Consider the following 15460-nt stretch of genomic DNA (forward strand, 5'->3'; position numbering starts at 1 on the left):
CTAAGAATGGACAGAGAGTTAGGCCTATTTGTTCATTTTATCATATATTTCCAATGCCAAATCGGTGTCTTGTTTGCAATGAAACTGTCCCAGTTTGCCAATAATTAAATCTGAGACGCCATTAGGAATCTGAACATGGTAATTTCTAAAATTAGGGCTACTTTTCAACCCCAGACAGAGTAGGTCTACCGAAGCAGAACATCTTTACTGCTGGCTACTCTTCTTCCATGGTTTAACCAATGAGAGAAGATCCCAGGTGTTTCCCTAAAAACTGTCTGGGTTTAAAAATCTTCTATTGTACAGAAAGTGAATTGCTTAATCAATTGATAGTGACATAATTAGATTACTTCCCAAGCAAATCTCCTTGGCTATAGAAGGTTCTAAGTCATCCTCTGAAAGTCAAAGAAATGACACAATGATATTCCCATATATGCATCGGAGTCTTTCCCAGGTATTTTATAGCTTGATTCTAGCATAAAGCATCGTGGACTAAAGCGCTGTTATAGATCACTTTATATAATCGGATCAGTTTTATTTTCTTAAATCTTAATCTAACAAGGGATAGGCCTGTGTTTTTTTGCCATGTTCTTTAATAAAAGGTCTGCATATGGCATACCCTCTCATACCCCCTCAATTCGAGTCATAGTTTTAATTTAACAGCCCTTCACTGACACAGAGGTATTCTATTTGAAGAGTGCATGGTGGGTGGAGGAATTGACAACAAATCTATGGATATAGCAGCCTATAGCCTAATTTCATCTGTCAAACAGGTACTCCTACCTTTTATTTCTTAAATAGGAAGAAATAGGCTCCAACACAAAGCCCTCTTGTTGTTAGTGAAGTCTAATTAAAATGAAGACGGTTGAAAGGAATTATACCTACTTATAAGTGCTTCAAATTTCAGCACCACAATGTAAGTTACTCGAATTTGGCGTATTGTGAGGTCAATAACTCTAATAAATACATCATGGGCACGAAACAAGTAACAAGCTATCAAAGTTGACCTCCTGTCCTCCTCATCTTCGCTCTCTCCTTCTCAAACTGAACAGAACATAGGCTATAGGCTAGTCTGCGTGCAAGATTGGACATGACCTAATCAACATCAACAAAAATCGGAAGAAGCTTTTGATTCTGCTCCTGAACTGATAAGGTAGGCATACACAGCACAGCCATTGTTTAGGCAGCACACAAAAGAGCAGAGCAGGCTGGGGCTCAGGGTTGGAATATCCATTACAGTGTGTAATGCAGCCTAGTTCTTTATTTTATTTTTTATTTCACCTTTTTTTTAACCAGGTAGGCCAGTTGAGAACAAGTTCTCATTTACAACTGCACCCTGGCCAATATAAAGCAAAGCAGTGTGACAAAAACAACACAGAGTTACACATGGGATAAACAATCATACATAACACAATAGAAAAGTCTGTACAATCTGTACAGCTGCAGCGATCGGTAAGCTGCTCTGACAGCTGACGCTTAAAGTTAGTGAGGGAGATATAAGTCTCCAACTTCAGTGAATTTTGCAAATCGTTCCAGTCTTTGGCAGCAGAGAACTGGAAGGAAAGGCGGCCAAAGGAGGTGTTGGCTTTGGGGATGACCAGTGAAATATACCTGATGGAGAGCGTGCTACGGGTGGGCGTTGCTATGGTGACCAGTGAGCTGAGATAAGGCGGAGCTTTACCTAGTAAAGACTTATAGATGACCTGGAGCCAGTGGGTTTGACGATGAATATGTAGCGAGGACCAGCCAACGAGAGCATACATGTCACAGTGTTGGGTAGTATATGGGGCTTTGGTGACAAAACAATGGCACTGTGATAGACTGCATCCAATTTGCTGAATAGAATGTTGGAGGCTATTTTGTAAATGACATCGCCGAAGTCAAGGATCGATAGGATAGTCAGTTTTACGGGGGTATGTTTGGCAGCTTGAGTGAAGGTTGTATTTACACCAACCCAGCAGCTATCTTAGAAATATAACTTTGCTCTGTGCTTTTCTGAGCATGCACTTCGTAGCCTATAGGCAATGGATTATTTTATTGAGACCACACTAAATAGCATATAGGCGGACACTTGATATTGCACGCCCAGCGGAGAATCAGAGATGAGCGGCGGCATCAGGCACACATCGATATATAGCCTAATAAGAAATGAATTATAAAACACTGAGAAATATAGAAATGTAATCAATTCCAAATCACATGGCTCTCCCTTGGATTAGATTTAAAAAAAATACTAAACCCTCCCCTTGACCAAAATTGAAAAAAAATTACCCTCCCCCATTTTCCTCCAGGTAATCATTCTGTAAATTTTGATCCTTCCCTTAGCAATGTGTTGGAAAAAATGAATGTCCAAGTCAAGAAACCTTACGAGCAGCCAGCGTAAAAAAAATATTTAGATTTGTTTAACACTTTTTTGTTACAACATTACAATATGTGTTATTTCATAGTTTTGATGCCATCACTATTATTCTACAATGTAGAAAATAGTACAAATAAAGAAAAACCCTTGAATGAGTAGGTGTGTCCAAACTTTTGACTGGTACTGTATATAAGTCTTTCTGACAGAATATTAAAATTAGGTGAAATAACGTTTTTGGTTTTTGTGTGACAGAATTACACTATCCAAAAAAACACTTTACATGGAATGATCCATGTGTAAACACATTCTATTTTCTGTAAAATGTTGTCAAAATACTGCAACAAACTACTAACAATAAGTGTGGATAAATCCCTGGTTCTTGCAGAGACCCCCCCCCCACCACCACCACCACCACACACACACACACGCACGCACGCACGCACACACACACACACACACACACACACACACACACACACACACACACACACACACACACACACACACACACACACACACTTTTGGATTCAGGGTAAGTTGAAAGGTTGTGTTACACAAGTGATATCAAAATGTTATGATTTTATGTAAATGAGTAACAGAAAGGACCTGTACAAAAGATCCTCAAGCTTAATCAGTAGCATGAACTTACTTGAACCGAGAATTGGTTCAATAGCACATTTTGCTTTCAGTGACCTCCCAGTATCAGAAATGTAATTTCCTCTAGAATCTTCACATTTGTCAAACACATTGCTCTTGCCTCCCTCTGATTACACTGAATGAGATCATATCTATGCACAGTGCATATCATCACACAAAAGTCCATTATCTAGTCAAAACTTGTTTGACCATGTCCATTGTGGCTCTCACAAAGGTTGGTGTCGGGTAAAGGGAGGGACCCAACTTTGGTTCAAGTGTACAACATTACTACAACTACTGCTATTCGAATGCTACTCTCATCTTTTTTAATCTAAGCATGAATTATTATCAATAATGGCCTCACCTACCCACATATCTGCCTAGCCAGCTTCATATCCCCTTCTGACGGCAAGTCTTGAAGTTGCAGTAACTCAACTCTTTATCATTGTCAGTCTGAAAATATGCAACCAATACACACACAAACTATGTTATACTTGGTTAGATACAGTAACTGACAAAATAAGGGAAACACTTGAGTAAATGAGGGATACAAAGTATGAAAGCAGGTGGTTCCTGAGTTAATTAAGCAATTAACATCCCATCATGCTTAGGGTCATGTATAAAACTGCTGAGCAGGCCATTATTTTGGCTACCATGGTTAAGCCGCCATAGGATGCCAATGCCCTCATCCACAGGGCACGAGTGGTCACTGAATGGTTTGATGAGCATGAAAATGATTTAAATCATATCAAATCAAAGTTTATTTGTCACGTGCGCCGAATACAACAGGTGTAGACCTTACAGTGAAATGCTTACTTACAGGCTCTAACCAATAGTGCGGAAAAAAAGTGTGTGTGTGTAGGTAAGTAAAGAAATAAAACAACAGTAAAAAGACGTTTGAAAATAAGAGTAGCAAGGCTATATACAGACACCGGTTAGTCAGGCTGATTGAGGTAGTATGTACAGTGGGGGGAAAAAGTATTTCATCCCCTGCTGATTTTGTACGTTTGCCCACTTACAAAGAAATGATGAGTCTATAATTTTAATAGTAGGTTTATTTGAACAGTGAGAGACAGAATAACAACAAAGAGGAGTGGGACAAAATCCCTCCTGAGATGTGTGCAAACCTGGTGGCCAACTACAAGAAATGTCTGACCTCTGTGATTGCCAACAAGGGTTTTGCCACCAAGTACTAAGTCATGTTTTGCAGAGGGGTCAAATACTTATTTCCCTCATTAAAATGCAAATCAATTTATAACATTTTTGACATGCGTTTTTCTGGATATTTTTGTTGTTATTCTGTCTCACTGTTCAAATAAACCTACCATTAAAATTATAGACTGATCCTTTCTTTGTCAGTGGGCAAACATACAAAATCAGCAGGGGATCAAATACTTTTTTCCCCCACTGTACATGTGGGTATGGTTAAAGTGACTATATATATGTTGAACAGAGAGTAGCAGTAGCGTAAAAAGAGGGGTTGGCGGGTGGTGGGACACAATGCAGATTGCCCGGTTAGCCAATGTGCAGGAGCACTGGTTGGTCGGGACAATTGAGGTAGTATGTACATGAATGTATAGTTAAAGTGACTATGCATATATGATAAACAGAGAGTAGCGGGGGGGGGGGGGGGGGGGAACAATGCAAATAGTCCGGGTAACCATTTGGTTACCTGTTCAGGAGTCTTATGGCTTGGGGGTAAAAACTGTTGAGAAGCCTTTTTGTCCTAGACTTGGCACTCCGGTACCGCTTGCCATGCGGTAGTAGAGAGAACAGTCTATGACTGGGGTGGCTGGGGTCTTTAACAATTTTCAGGGCCTTCCTCTGACACCGCCTGGTGTAGAGGTCCTGGATGGCAGGCAGCTTTGCCCCATGTGATGTACTGGGCCGTACGCACTACCCTCTGAAGTGCCTTGCGGTCGGAGGCCGAGCAATTGCCGTACCAGGCAGTGATGCAACCGGTCAGGATGCTCTCGATGTTGCAGCTGTAGAATCTTTTGAGGATCTCAGGACCCATGCCAAATCTTTTTAGTTTCCTGAGGGGGAATAGGCCTTGTCGTGCCCTCTTCACGACTGTCTTGGTGTTTTTGGACCATTCCAATTTGTTGTTGATGTGGACACCAAGGAATTTGAAGCTCTCAACCTGCTCCACTACAGCCCCGTCGATGAGAATGAGGACGTGTTCGGTGCTCCTTTTCCTGTAGTCCACAATCATCTCCTTAGTCTCAGTCACCAGATTTCACCCACAATTACACTTATGGGAGATTCTAGAGCGGCGCAAGAGACAGTGTTTTCCACCACAATCAACAAAACACCAAAATATGGAGTTCCAGACACTTGTAGAATCTATGCCAAGGTGCACTGAAGCTGTTCTGGATTGTGGTGGCCGAACGCCCTTATTAAGACACTTTATTTTGGTGTTTCCTTTATTTTGGCAGGTACCTGTATGTTTGAGACTATAGTCACATGAATTAATGTCTGTGTGTGTGTGGTGAGACGTGGTGGAAAGCAGTGGTCAATGAAAACACTTTCAAATACAGAAAGCAACCGTATTTGTTACGTTCTTTTTCCTCTCCTCTTCCATCACATTGCCCGTGCCCAGGGCCAGCAGCCTGGAGGACCCGCAGTACATGGCGTCCTTCCTGAAGAGGAGCCTAGAGATATGGACACGAGAGCGCTCCATTTTGTCCTTCATCAAGCTAAAGAAACCATTAATTTGCTGGAGGTGGACCCATCGCTGCAGTGCTGAAATGGCCCACTTAGCCATGGAGGAAAAACAGTTAATGGAGAAGCTGAAGGCAGCCAATTTTGATTTAATATTGACAGATCCTGGATTTGCAGGAGGAGTTGTATTGGGGAGTTACTTGGGTCTTCCTATTGTGCTCAATGTTCGTTGGGTCACCAATGCAGAGGGACACTTTGCGACTGCACCTTCGCCCCTTTCTTACATACCAACTATTGGGTCGCTGGTCACAGATAAAATTAGTTTTGTCAACAAACTGAAAAACTTCTTGCATTACTCTCTTTATATTGATTATGGCATAACAAGACCTCTATACCAGGGGTCTGATCAACTAATTAATCGATCCAAACACCAATATCTATTCTCTCATTTAGGGGGCTGACCTATGGCTGATGAGAGTGGACGTTGTGTTCGAGTTTCCACGCCCTACCATGCCCAATGTGGTCTACATGGGGGGCTTCCAGTGTAAGCCCTCTAAGCCTTTGCCTGCGGAGTTAGAGGCATTTGTGCAGAGCTCGGGGGAACATGGGGTCGTGGTCATGTCTTTGGGGAGTCTGCTGGGTAGCCTCCTCCCGGAGATGTCAGAGGTAATTGCAGCTGCCTTCGCCCGCCTGCCTTAGAAGGTGGTGTGGAGACATACAGGAGAGAAGCCCTCTACTCTAGGCAACAACACACTGCTGGTGAACTGGCTGCCTCAGAACGACCTACTTGGCCATCCAAAAACAAGAGCCTTTGTGACACACAGGGGCACCAATGGGATCTATGAAGCCATCTACCATGGGGTTCCCATGTAAAGCCTTCCTCTCATCTTTGACCAGTTTGACAACATGCTTTGTCTAAAGGCCAGGGGTGTGGCTAAGATTCTCGAGGTGACGGACCTAGAGGTGGAACCTATGACACAGGCTCTGACAGACATCCTGGACAAGAGTAAGCCCAACAGAGAGAATATGCACAGGATGTCAAAGCTCCACCGCGATACACCTCCCAAACCAATGGACAACGCCATCTTCTGGCTAGAATTTGCTATGAGGCACAAGGGTGCAGCACACTTGGGCACCGAGTCCTACAAGATGCCCTGGTATGCTTACCATAGTGTGGACATACTGGTACTTCTCCCGACTGTTGTTGTCTCTGTCCTGCTACTAACCCTAATGACTTGCAGGGTTCTAGGTAGGGCTCTTTGCCGAAAGAAAAAGGAAAAACTGCAGTAGCCTCTGAAGAATTGCAGTTTTACATACTACAGTACAGTATATACAACTACGCAACTACTATATTCTACTACAACACAAATGGGCATGAAACATTGTCAAAATAACAAATGTTTTCATTAGACTAGAGATGGTTTCAGTCATTCTCAATCATTCTATTTCTTGGAATAAAATAAAAACAGTAGTTAAGCAAATGTCAAATCAATGCAATCTGCTCAAAATGTCACATTGTTAACACAACATTTTTATTGACTTTTAAACAACTTCTTTTTTATTTGTGCAGACAAATGTACCAGTTACATATCAATGTAAATATTCACGTAAAACCACAATCTCTTTTTTTGGTCAGCACAAATAAAATAATTACAAAATAACAACATACGGCGAATATGGGCAAATAATGTGATGCATTTCTTGCTTTTATGTCCTAGATTTCTGAGTAGGGGATTTTACTATGTTTGTGCGCTACAGGGGAATATTTAAAACAGAGAAAAAATAAAGTGCTCCTTCCCATCTGCTGTATGGTATGTATTGACAATATCTCTCCAATTTATGACCAGTTCCATTTGCTTGCACTACACAAGAAAAATGCATTTAAAAAAGTTGCAAAGAAAACTAAATATAGCCTATTGAATTATCTACAGAAGGTTACAGAAGTTGTCTCATAATCAGACATGCAATCTATTAAGGCTTAAAAACAATTAACATAGAACCTATATAATAGATACCAGTTTGCAACTTTGTGTTATATTCCATTAGGGAAACATGAACAGCTGTATTGCATCGTAATACTTGCTTTAATGTGTGGTATGGCAAACTGCTCAATAATGTCAGTTGGCTGAGGGGACTCTTTAAAAAAAAAAAAAAATCTATCTATAGATAATTGGGTAACAATTCCTTTTAAATGTATTTTTCTCATCTAAAAGCAAGAACATTTTAAAAGTAGCAGTAAAACTGAACGAAAAGATGGCACATGACATATTGCAAAACAATGTGAATTTAATTTCTGGTCTTCTTACTCAAAACAGAACCTGGCAGAACCTTTTATGTACCAAGATTAGATTTTAGTACCAAATATGACTAGCTCTTTTATTTAATACATGGAAAGGTAAAGGGAAATGCCACTGATAATTTTAACAAGAGTTAAAAGCAAGAGTGAATTTTGAAAGCAGTTGGCAAAATCCTTTAATCTTCCATAAAAATTAACTTATCCTGGAAAAGTCTAAGGCTAAGTAGCAGCGCTAAAATGCTAATCTTGTCGGTTATAACATTAATTTACCAACACAAATTAAAACATATTAGGGGTATACAAATATAACAGATTATGCACTCTAACTATATTACCTTTTCATGTGGAATCGTATAGACATTGAACATCCGTTGAAAGTAACCAATGTACACATTATACACTGTTAAACAGAGGCAGACAACTGCTGTAGCCTACAGATGCGGTCAAATATATTTGCACTCTTGCATTTCACACTAGAGCGCAATGGAGTACAATCTTCAGCTTGTTCTTTTCAAAACGGATTGAATGGCAATATTTACCCCATAGGCACCTGCAACTTACAACAGGTGAGTAAGTAAAATTATGCAGTAAATGAGAATCATGCCTCCAACCAAATTAAGACTTTTTTTATTAATTAGTCCAAGCCATTTTTTACTTTGAAGGGAAAAATCGTAAAAAATATGTTTTTGTTCTTCTTGCCCATGTGCCGTTGTAAATCAAACAAATACACTTGTAAACACCAAAAGATTTTTTAATTTCAACTTATTTTAGAATAGTGAATCAAGCAAGGGTGCCAATATATTTGACCACATCTGTATATGAGACTGAGGACATTCTTACAATGCAAACAAGTATGAAGTGAACCACTTTCCAACACATCACTGCTCTTGACCTTGCTGCATCTATGAAAGCCAACCTCACAACCTATAAAAAATGTTTCCTAAAAACACCCTCATATGTCAGAGGTATAGCCAACTGTATTAAATCATTTATCAGATGGCAGTCTGATCAATGTTAATCGTCTGTGGATCTGACTCTGCCTGTACGCTCATCACACACGATATCTCAGACAGCACTGGACCGATTTTGACTAAACTTACACTGATTGGTCCAAGGCGGTAAAACATGTTTAAAGTTGCCTTGTTTCCTAAAGCAAGTATCCGAGGCTCCTAGCACTACACCATGCTACATTGTGTCAGACTGATTGTAGAATAATGAACTGTGGACAAAGATGTCTTGAAAATGTGGTCCAAAATAATCACCAACTACTCTGGTCTTGTACATTTGCATGAAACACAATATGCCTAATTATACCTTTGTAGTAAAATTTATGATATTGATGAACTCAAACAAAATGGTGCTCCCAGTGTACGTCCCTAAATAAATGGTTGAAAATACTAAATGCAGTGTGTAGAGCCTTTTCTCTTTACATGAAATTACCATTAAAAAGCAAAAACAAGGGGGGAACTTTGTATGTTGGTTGTAACTGAAATATAATAAAACTATAATAAAACAATTGTTTAAAGTTGAGATCCACATAAGGTGAAACAGGCCACTGGTCACCCCAGGCGCTTTTGTTTTGTTTATGAAACAGAGCAGCGGAGCATCGTGGTACCTACTCTGCTGTTCTATCGCACTTGCAATGATGTCAGAGGGAAAAAACTGTGTTTGAAGTACCGTCTTTGTTGTTGTAATATCGCAAACAGACGTGGCAGTTTCACCACTAAGGATTCCAGCTTTAATGAATGTGTCTTTCTGATTAAATTCTAATATTGACAAGCAAATCAAGAAATAGAAATCTGAGCCATGGGTGAATACACATATTCAAAAAGGACATTTGTATTTGAGTTTAGAGGGTAGATACAGTATTTGGGATCAAAATTATTTCAAAATGACTTGCCTTTTTTTATACTTATTACTGCATTCTGTTGTTGAATTTTGTATTGCAATTTTCAAGCACATCTGAAACCACTCAGTACGCTTAATCTTTTCAATCCTTTTGAACCAAATCATCAAGAACGACCCACACAAGAATTGTTCATTGGACAACATACCAAAAATATTTTGAAATGATTTACTACCAAATAATTGTATGATGGCATGTCTCTGGCTTACAATGATTTTGTCCCTGTCTGGCAGTAAACAAAATGCTAAATGTCCCAACAGGGACTTGTTTATAGCCATGTGTAGTAATAGTCTACTAGGGGCCATTTCAAGAACACTTTATGGCAAAGAGCTGTGTGATAGCAAAAGAAAATGTTAAATCAGATTTTATAGTCAATTCACAAGTTACAATATAAAATATTAGCATTGTCCTTCCAGCAGAAAAAAACTAAACCTTCAACATTCAAAACACTTATCTTATGTCTGTGTTCCATACATCTAACTCAACTTGCTCTTGCTCACTTTTATTTCACATTCCCTTCATAGATGAAAGGGCAGGGCACCCAGCATTCTTCCTCATACTTCTTCCTGAATCAGACCGTACTTTACACTTTCCTTGCTTCTGTCCTCGCCATGAAGTCAAGTTATCTTATTTGGGACATGGGTGCCCCCTCTGCTAAAAGAAGCAGACATGCGCTTCTAGGAGGATGGAGTCCCTCTGCTCCCTTCGGGTGCGGCAGCAGCCCCGGCCCCAGCCCCACCTCCATTGACCAGGTTCCGGAGCAGCTTGCGGCGGCCGGCCTGATAGTCCTCCTCATCCACATTGACCAGCAGTTTGATGGCCTCATGGCCCACCGCCTGTTTGAGTGAGTCTGTGATGAAGACGCCCTTCAGGGCCTCTAGCAGGGAGCCATTGATGTAATCCCGCCAGAAAGCATCTAGGTATGTGAGCTCCGAGAACTTGATGTCACAAATGATGGAGCCCAGGTCCCGGGACTTGAGAATAGTGTTTGCCTGGTTGAACCTCTCAAACTGCCTCTCCAGAGCCTCCTGCTTGTTGGAGAAGACGTTTCCCTGAAGCGCTGATTCATGCTGGCAGTACTCGGCGCGCACTCGTAGGCGGATGTCTGCAGGGGTGTGGGGTGAGTAGGGAAGAGCAAGTGGAATGGTTATACAGAGGAAGTGTGTGCCGTCTAATGCCATGGAAACAATACAGTCAAGGAATTACTTAATTCAGCAACTGTATAGTTTGGTCGCAGATATGTATGCATGTGCTTTAGCCAACTCTTTTGTAATTCATTGTCATGAAAGAACTGTCAAAAAGTAGATACACACATGCAACCTCTGAAGGCATAAAGTTAGTAAACAAAACAGTTTCTTTTGAATTCCCTTACCACAGGTTTGCTTCTCCCTGCAGTCTCCTGTGGTGTGGGCCCTCTTCCTTTTGCGGCTAGGTAATGGGGGGCCTGGCTTGGTACGGGGGGGGCCCACCTGGGGCCCCGATGGAGAACAGCATATTACTGGTTGGGGGCCTGTTAGTGGAGTAGGGAAAGAAATGCTAAGATATTTAGAGATGTATTCATTTCACTATTTCCACCAACTTTATTACACCCCCCACACACACACACGCATACTGTATGTAGATGTATACATGCAAAGTCACACATTCACCTGTCCTCCTATGGGGTGCAGCCTCCCTGCTCTCTCCTCCTCTGGGGGACACATAACGCACCGACGTCTCTTCCAGGTACTTATCCACTGGGTCTGGGCACACTGAAAAGCAAAGCACAGCAACGCTTTTGGTTAGTGACTTAATATTCACATTTAATGCAAATTGTCAATTATTAACTAAGAAAACACAAAAAGTGTGTTTTCAAGAAGTTGGCCCGAAAAGTGGTAAAAAATGTTTTGGCATAACATTTTGGAGACTGACAACATAACATTTTGGGGATCTATGTTTTCTGCCTTGACGCCAATAGATTTAGTTTGCTTTTTCATTAGAATTTTAGTGGGCCTGAAAAAGGCAAAGGTTGAGAAGGAAACCACCACTCACCGGTCTGTCTCTTCCTGAGTGTGACGTAGGGCAGCAGGTCGTGCCGTGTGATGATGCGGAGCAGCTGCAGGACGTGTCTGAAGTTGGTCTCATCACAGCGCCCCTGGCGCTCCAGAGCTAGCAAGAAGTCCCGGCCGCTCCTAATGCCTCCTCGCTCATACTCGTCGATGACGTCCACGAACAGGAAGGAGAGCACTCGCACGTCACGGTGCGTGAGCTGGGCTCCCACTATGTCAAACATGCGGTGCAGCGAGTACAAGCCGTAAGCGTTGTCTACGGCCTCCTCAGGCCAGGGTTCGAAGCGTCCCGACGAGAGCCTCCTGGAAATGGCAGAGTTAGTGCAGGAGGCCGAGGCACCCCTGTTCACTGCCACTCCACTGGAGGTCCCCACTGATGAGGACCCCACACCGCCCATCAGACCTCTGTGGGGGGCAAGGTGCCCCGCAGCACTACTCTGAGTAGAGTCCAGCTGGTTTGGGTGAATGTGAGGCCTACTGTGGTGAGCTGAAGAGTTCTGGGGGACAAGGAGGGGAGGGTTGACGTTTGCATTGGGGAGGGGATGCTGCTGTGAGGTCATCACTTTGTTAGGGGTGGAAGATGACAACGGGGATGCAGAAATCCCAACAACTTCTGTGTTGTGTCTGAATACTTAAACTGCTTTCCTATAAAAAAAGAGGGACAAAACACTTCACACCTGGCAAAACAGTAAAAGACCGGAACTGAAAGAGCATAAACTCAAACAAAGGAATTATTTTTAACATGAAATTAGGTTGATTATCAACACTCAAGTTTCAGCATCTAGATAGGTAGCTAAGCTCTGTCAATAACTAGCTTAACTAGTAACGTTAGTGTCAAGCCAACCAAACTGAAAGTTACTACTGTAATGATAACAGCTAGCTTCTAGGCCAAATCATCTTGCGCGGTTTATCCCTTTAAAATAAGAATTACACACTTATTTGAGTAAGGGAAACAAATATACACAACATGGCTGTCAGTCATGATATCAGTGACGTAACTCTCTCACGAAGTTTACTAAACATCAACATGAAAAATGGGCAATGATGACTGGCTTTCTAGGCTAGCTCAATGCACCAAGCCAACAACGACGTAGCTACAGTAGCTAGTTAGCCCACTCAGACAGGCAGAGGTCCAAGCTAGCTGGCTAGCTATATACAATAGCATAGCCAGTATATATCATCTTTGGCAGTAGTAGTTAACGTTAATCACAACAGTCTGGAAGCTAGGTAGGTCATTGTTGTTAACAACAAACATCTAACGTTAGCTAACGTTACAGTCAGTACAGTAGCTACTAGCTAGTTAAGTTAGCTAACATTGTTAAATTTCGCTAATCCTAAATGACTATCTAACGTTAGCTAGATAAACCACCCAGATAACTGGATAACCACCAAGCTACAAGCAGCTTGTTATTGTGGAAACGTAACTAGTTAGCTAATTAGGAGCTCGTATGTAACTAACTAGCTAACAAACTAACGTCGCTACGTCAACTCGTTTAAATTTAAATTAACGAACGTTAGCTAGCTTGCTAAACGTTATTTAGTTACACAAAACAACAAAAACGTGGTCACAAATTAAACGACACCATCGGTTTTTTTTTAAGCCACAGTAAGGACTGGTTTTCGTATGCTAGCTAGTTGGCTAACTATAGCAATGTAGATAACTAGTGCTAACAATGTTTACCTTAGCTACGTTACCTTAAGTTAATAGCGTTAGCTACCTTGATTCAAAATAAATCAACTTGAAAGACCGTACCTACTTACTTAACGTTCTTGGTGGAATGCTAAGCTCCTTCAAGATCAGAAAACACAATTATGATGGATAATGTCACACTCTTTCCAGAGGCTACAATTAGCATGCCCATTGTCCTTTCTCAACTAAAATGAAAGAATATCCGGTACACAGTATGATTCACATCCAGGTTATTAATTCAGGCCCTGTTATAATACTTGTAAACTAAACAGTCTTTGCTTGTAAAGTGCATCCTTCCTTCCTCTCTCTTGAACTAATCTTTCATCTAAACCTGAAATGGATCATTTGTTTATGACAACAAAAACATAAACAGGAGTATGTTTTTGGGTTATGATAGGTCATGTGCAGCTCATAACGGAGGCATTTACAAATTAGGCTTCAAGATGGGTAGCCTATAACATCAGGACATCGTCCTGATCACACCTATCCTATACATTTAATTCAATATAGCCTACGCAGTATTAACAGTATATGATACAGGTAAGTAAATTAAGAAACAATTATTGTTTACAATGACAACTTGTCCGTCCAAACAAGAACCTATTTGAAAAAGAAAGTAACAGGCTGATGTAGAGAGCGTGAGCTGTATTTGGGCTGGATCCATGGATTCTGCGGTGCAGAGACCAGAGCTGTACTCCGTGCCACAAAAGCATTAGGCCTAGGGGCGGAGGCAGAGCCTCTTTCCATTCACACCAAACCCCAAATGGCAACAATTCCTTACAAAGGCCATCCCACAGCTACCACCAATGTAGCCTAATATGCACTATACTTTACTTGTGGTTAATATAAAATAATATAGACGCAGGCTACAGATTGAGGAGTGAATCCATACTGGAAGCTTTACTTCTTAACACACACTACATTTGCCCTGTAGGACACTTCATCCAAATACCACATACATGTCATAACAAAATCATCCACAACTCAAAGGCCAAATTATTTCATATTGCTCCGATACATTGGAAACATTTAGCACATTTAGTAAAATAGATCACGGTTTATTAAATATATTATATTTACAACAATGTCTTGGAAAACGTCTGTCTCGTCTTCACACTCCTTATCCTTGGCTCTTCTGGGAATCTAAAAAAACATCAACATAAAATTAAAATGTGCTTCTCAAATATATTTATTTTATGAATACTTTGTGCCCAGAAAGTCCTTGATATGCATCTCTAACTTTGGTCCTGGCAGTTCCAGCCAAGCACTTACACACACGATTCAATCTCCAGGACTGGAGATTTGTATTTGTTATTTTTATTTAACCTTTATTTAACTGATGGAGACCCTAGTTCTACTGTATATGTATGTTTTAACTTACCTGGTTGCACACAGCTTCTACATCTACTGTAAGTCGCTCTGGATAAGAGCGTCTGCTAAATGACTAAAATGTAATGTAAAAATGTACATATTGTACAAAGGCAAAGTGTTCACAGTTGAGTGAGAATAGTCGGTATGGGAATAATAAATGTTCATCAGAGCATCAAGCTTCTGACTTATCTTTTCCTGTGATGAGGGCTGGTGACCTCCCAAGAAGGAGGTCACCACACACAGGAAATTCTGCTTGCAGGCCATGGCGGATGGTACTCATCAGCCACCCCTCATCTAGGATCAAAGCAGTTTGGGAATAAAGATGCACTTGAGGGTCATAAAATAGTAATTACATAAGAATAGTTGTAAATTTGTTGACTCAAGACTTTATGGGTATCATTAACTCTAAATATCAATATAAGAACTCTGTAAGACACCAATCTTGTATTACCCTGTTTTCACATTCATGTCTCACCTGTCACTGCAAAATGGA

At 41.0% G+C, this 15460-nt stretch overlaps 1 protein-coding gene and 1 pseudogene across 2 annotated transcripts; one reads left to right on the forward strand and one right to left on the reverse strand.

Moving 5' to 3' along the window:
- Positions 1 to 5696: 5696 nt before the first annotated feature.
- Positions 5697 to 7456, forward strand: LOC115165900 (UDP-glucuronosyltransferase 2A1 pseudogene; annotated as a pseudogene).
- Positions 7192 to 13899, reverse strand: dedd (death effector domain containing). Of its 2 annotated transcripts, none has more exons than XM_029719380.1 (5): positions 13668 to 13899; positions 11890 to 12551; positions 11508 to 11609; positions 11231 to 11368; positions 7192 to 10963 (listed from the first exon to the last, which is right to left on the reverse strand). In XM_029719380.1, exons 2-5 carry the CDS (start codon positions 12464 to 12466, stop codon positions 10536 to 10538), a joined length of 1245 nt encoding a protein of 414 aa, XP_029575240.1. In that variant the 5' UTR covers positions 12467 to 12551; positions 13668 to 13899; the 3' UTR covers positions 7192 to 10535. The 2 variants fall into 2 exon arrangements, with proteins under 2 accessions (XP_029575240.1, XP_029575241.1); XM_029719381.1 differs by having other exon boundaries at positions 13660 to 13899.
- Between the last annotated feature and the right edge of the window lie 1561 nt (positions 13900 to 15460).

The sequence above is a fragment of the Salmo trutta genome, chromosome 28, assembly GCF_901001165.1.
Source record: "Salmo trutta chromosome 28, fSalTru1.1, whole genome shotgun sequence".
Taxonomy (NCBI): Eukaryota; Metazoa; Chordata; class Actinopteri; order Salmoniformes; family Salmonidae; genus Salmo; species Salmo trutta.

What these genes read in the sequence shown, in the direction of transcription:
- dedd (XM_029719380.1), bottom strand. Translation starts at nt 12,466, where the DNA reads ATGACCTCACAGCAGCATCCCCTCCCCAATGCAAACGTCAACCCTCCC. An exon ending in ACTCAGGAAGAGACAGACCG is followed by an intron (nt 11,610 to 11,889) that starts GTGAGTGGTGGT and finishes TTTGCTTTTCAG; the next exon opens with TGTGCCCAGACCCAGTGGAT. An exon ending in TGCACCCCATAGGAGGACAG is followed by an intron (nt 11,369 to 11,507) that starts GTGAATGTGTGA and finishes CTCCACTAACAG; the next exon opens with GCCCCCAACCAGTAATATGC.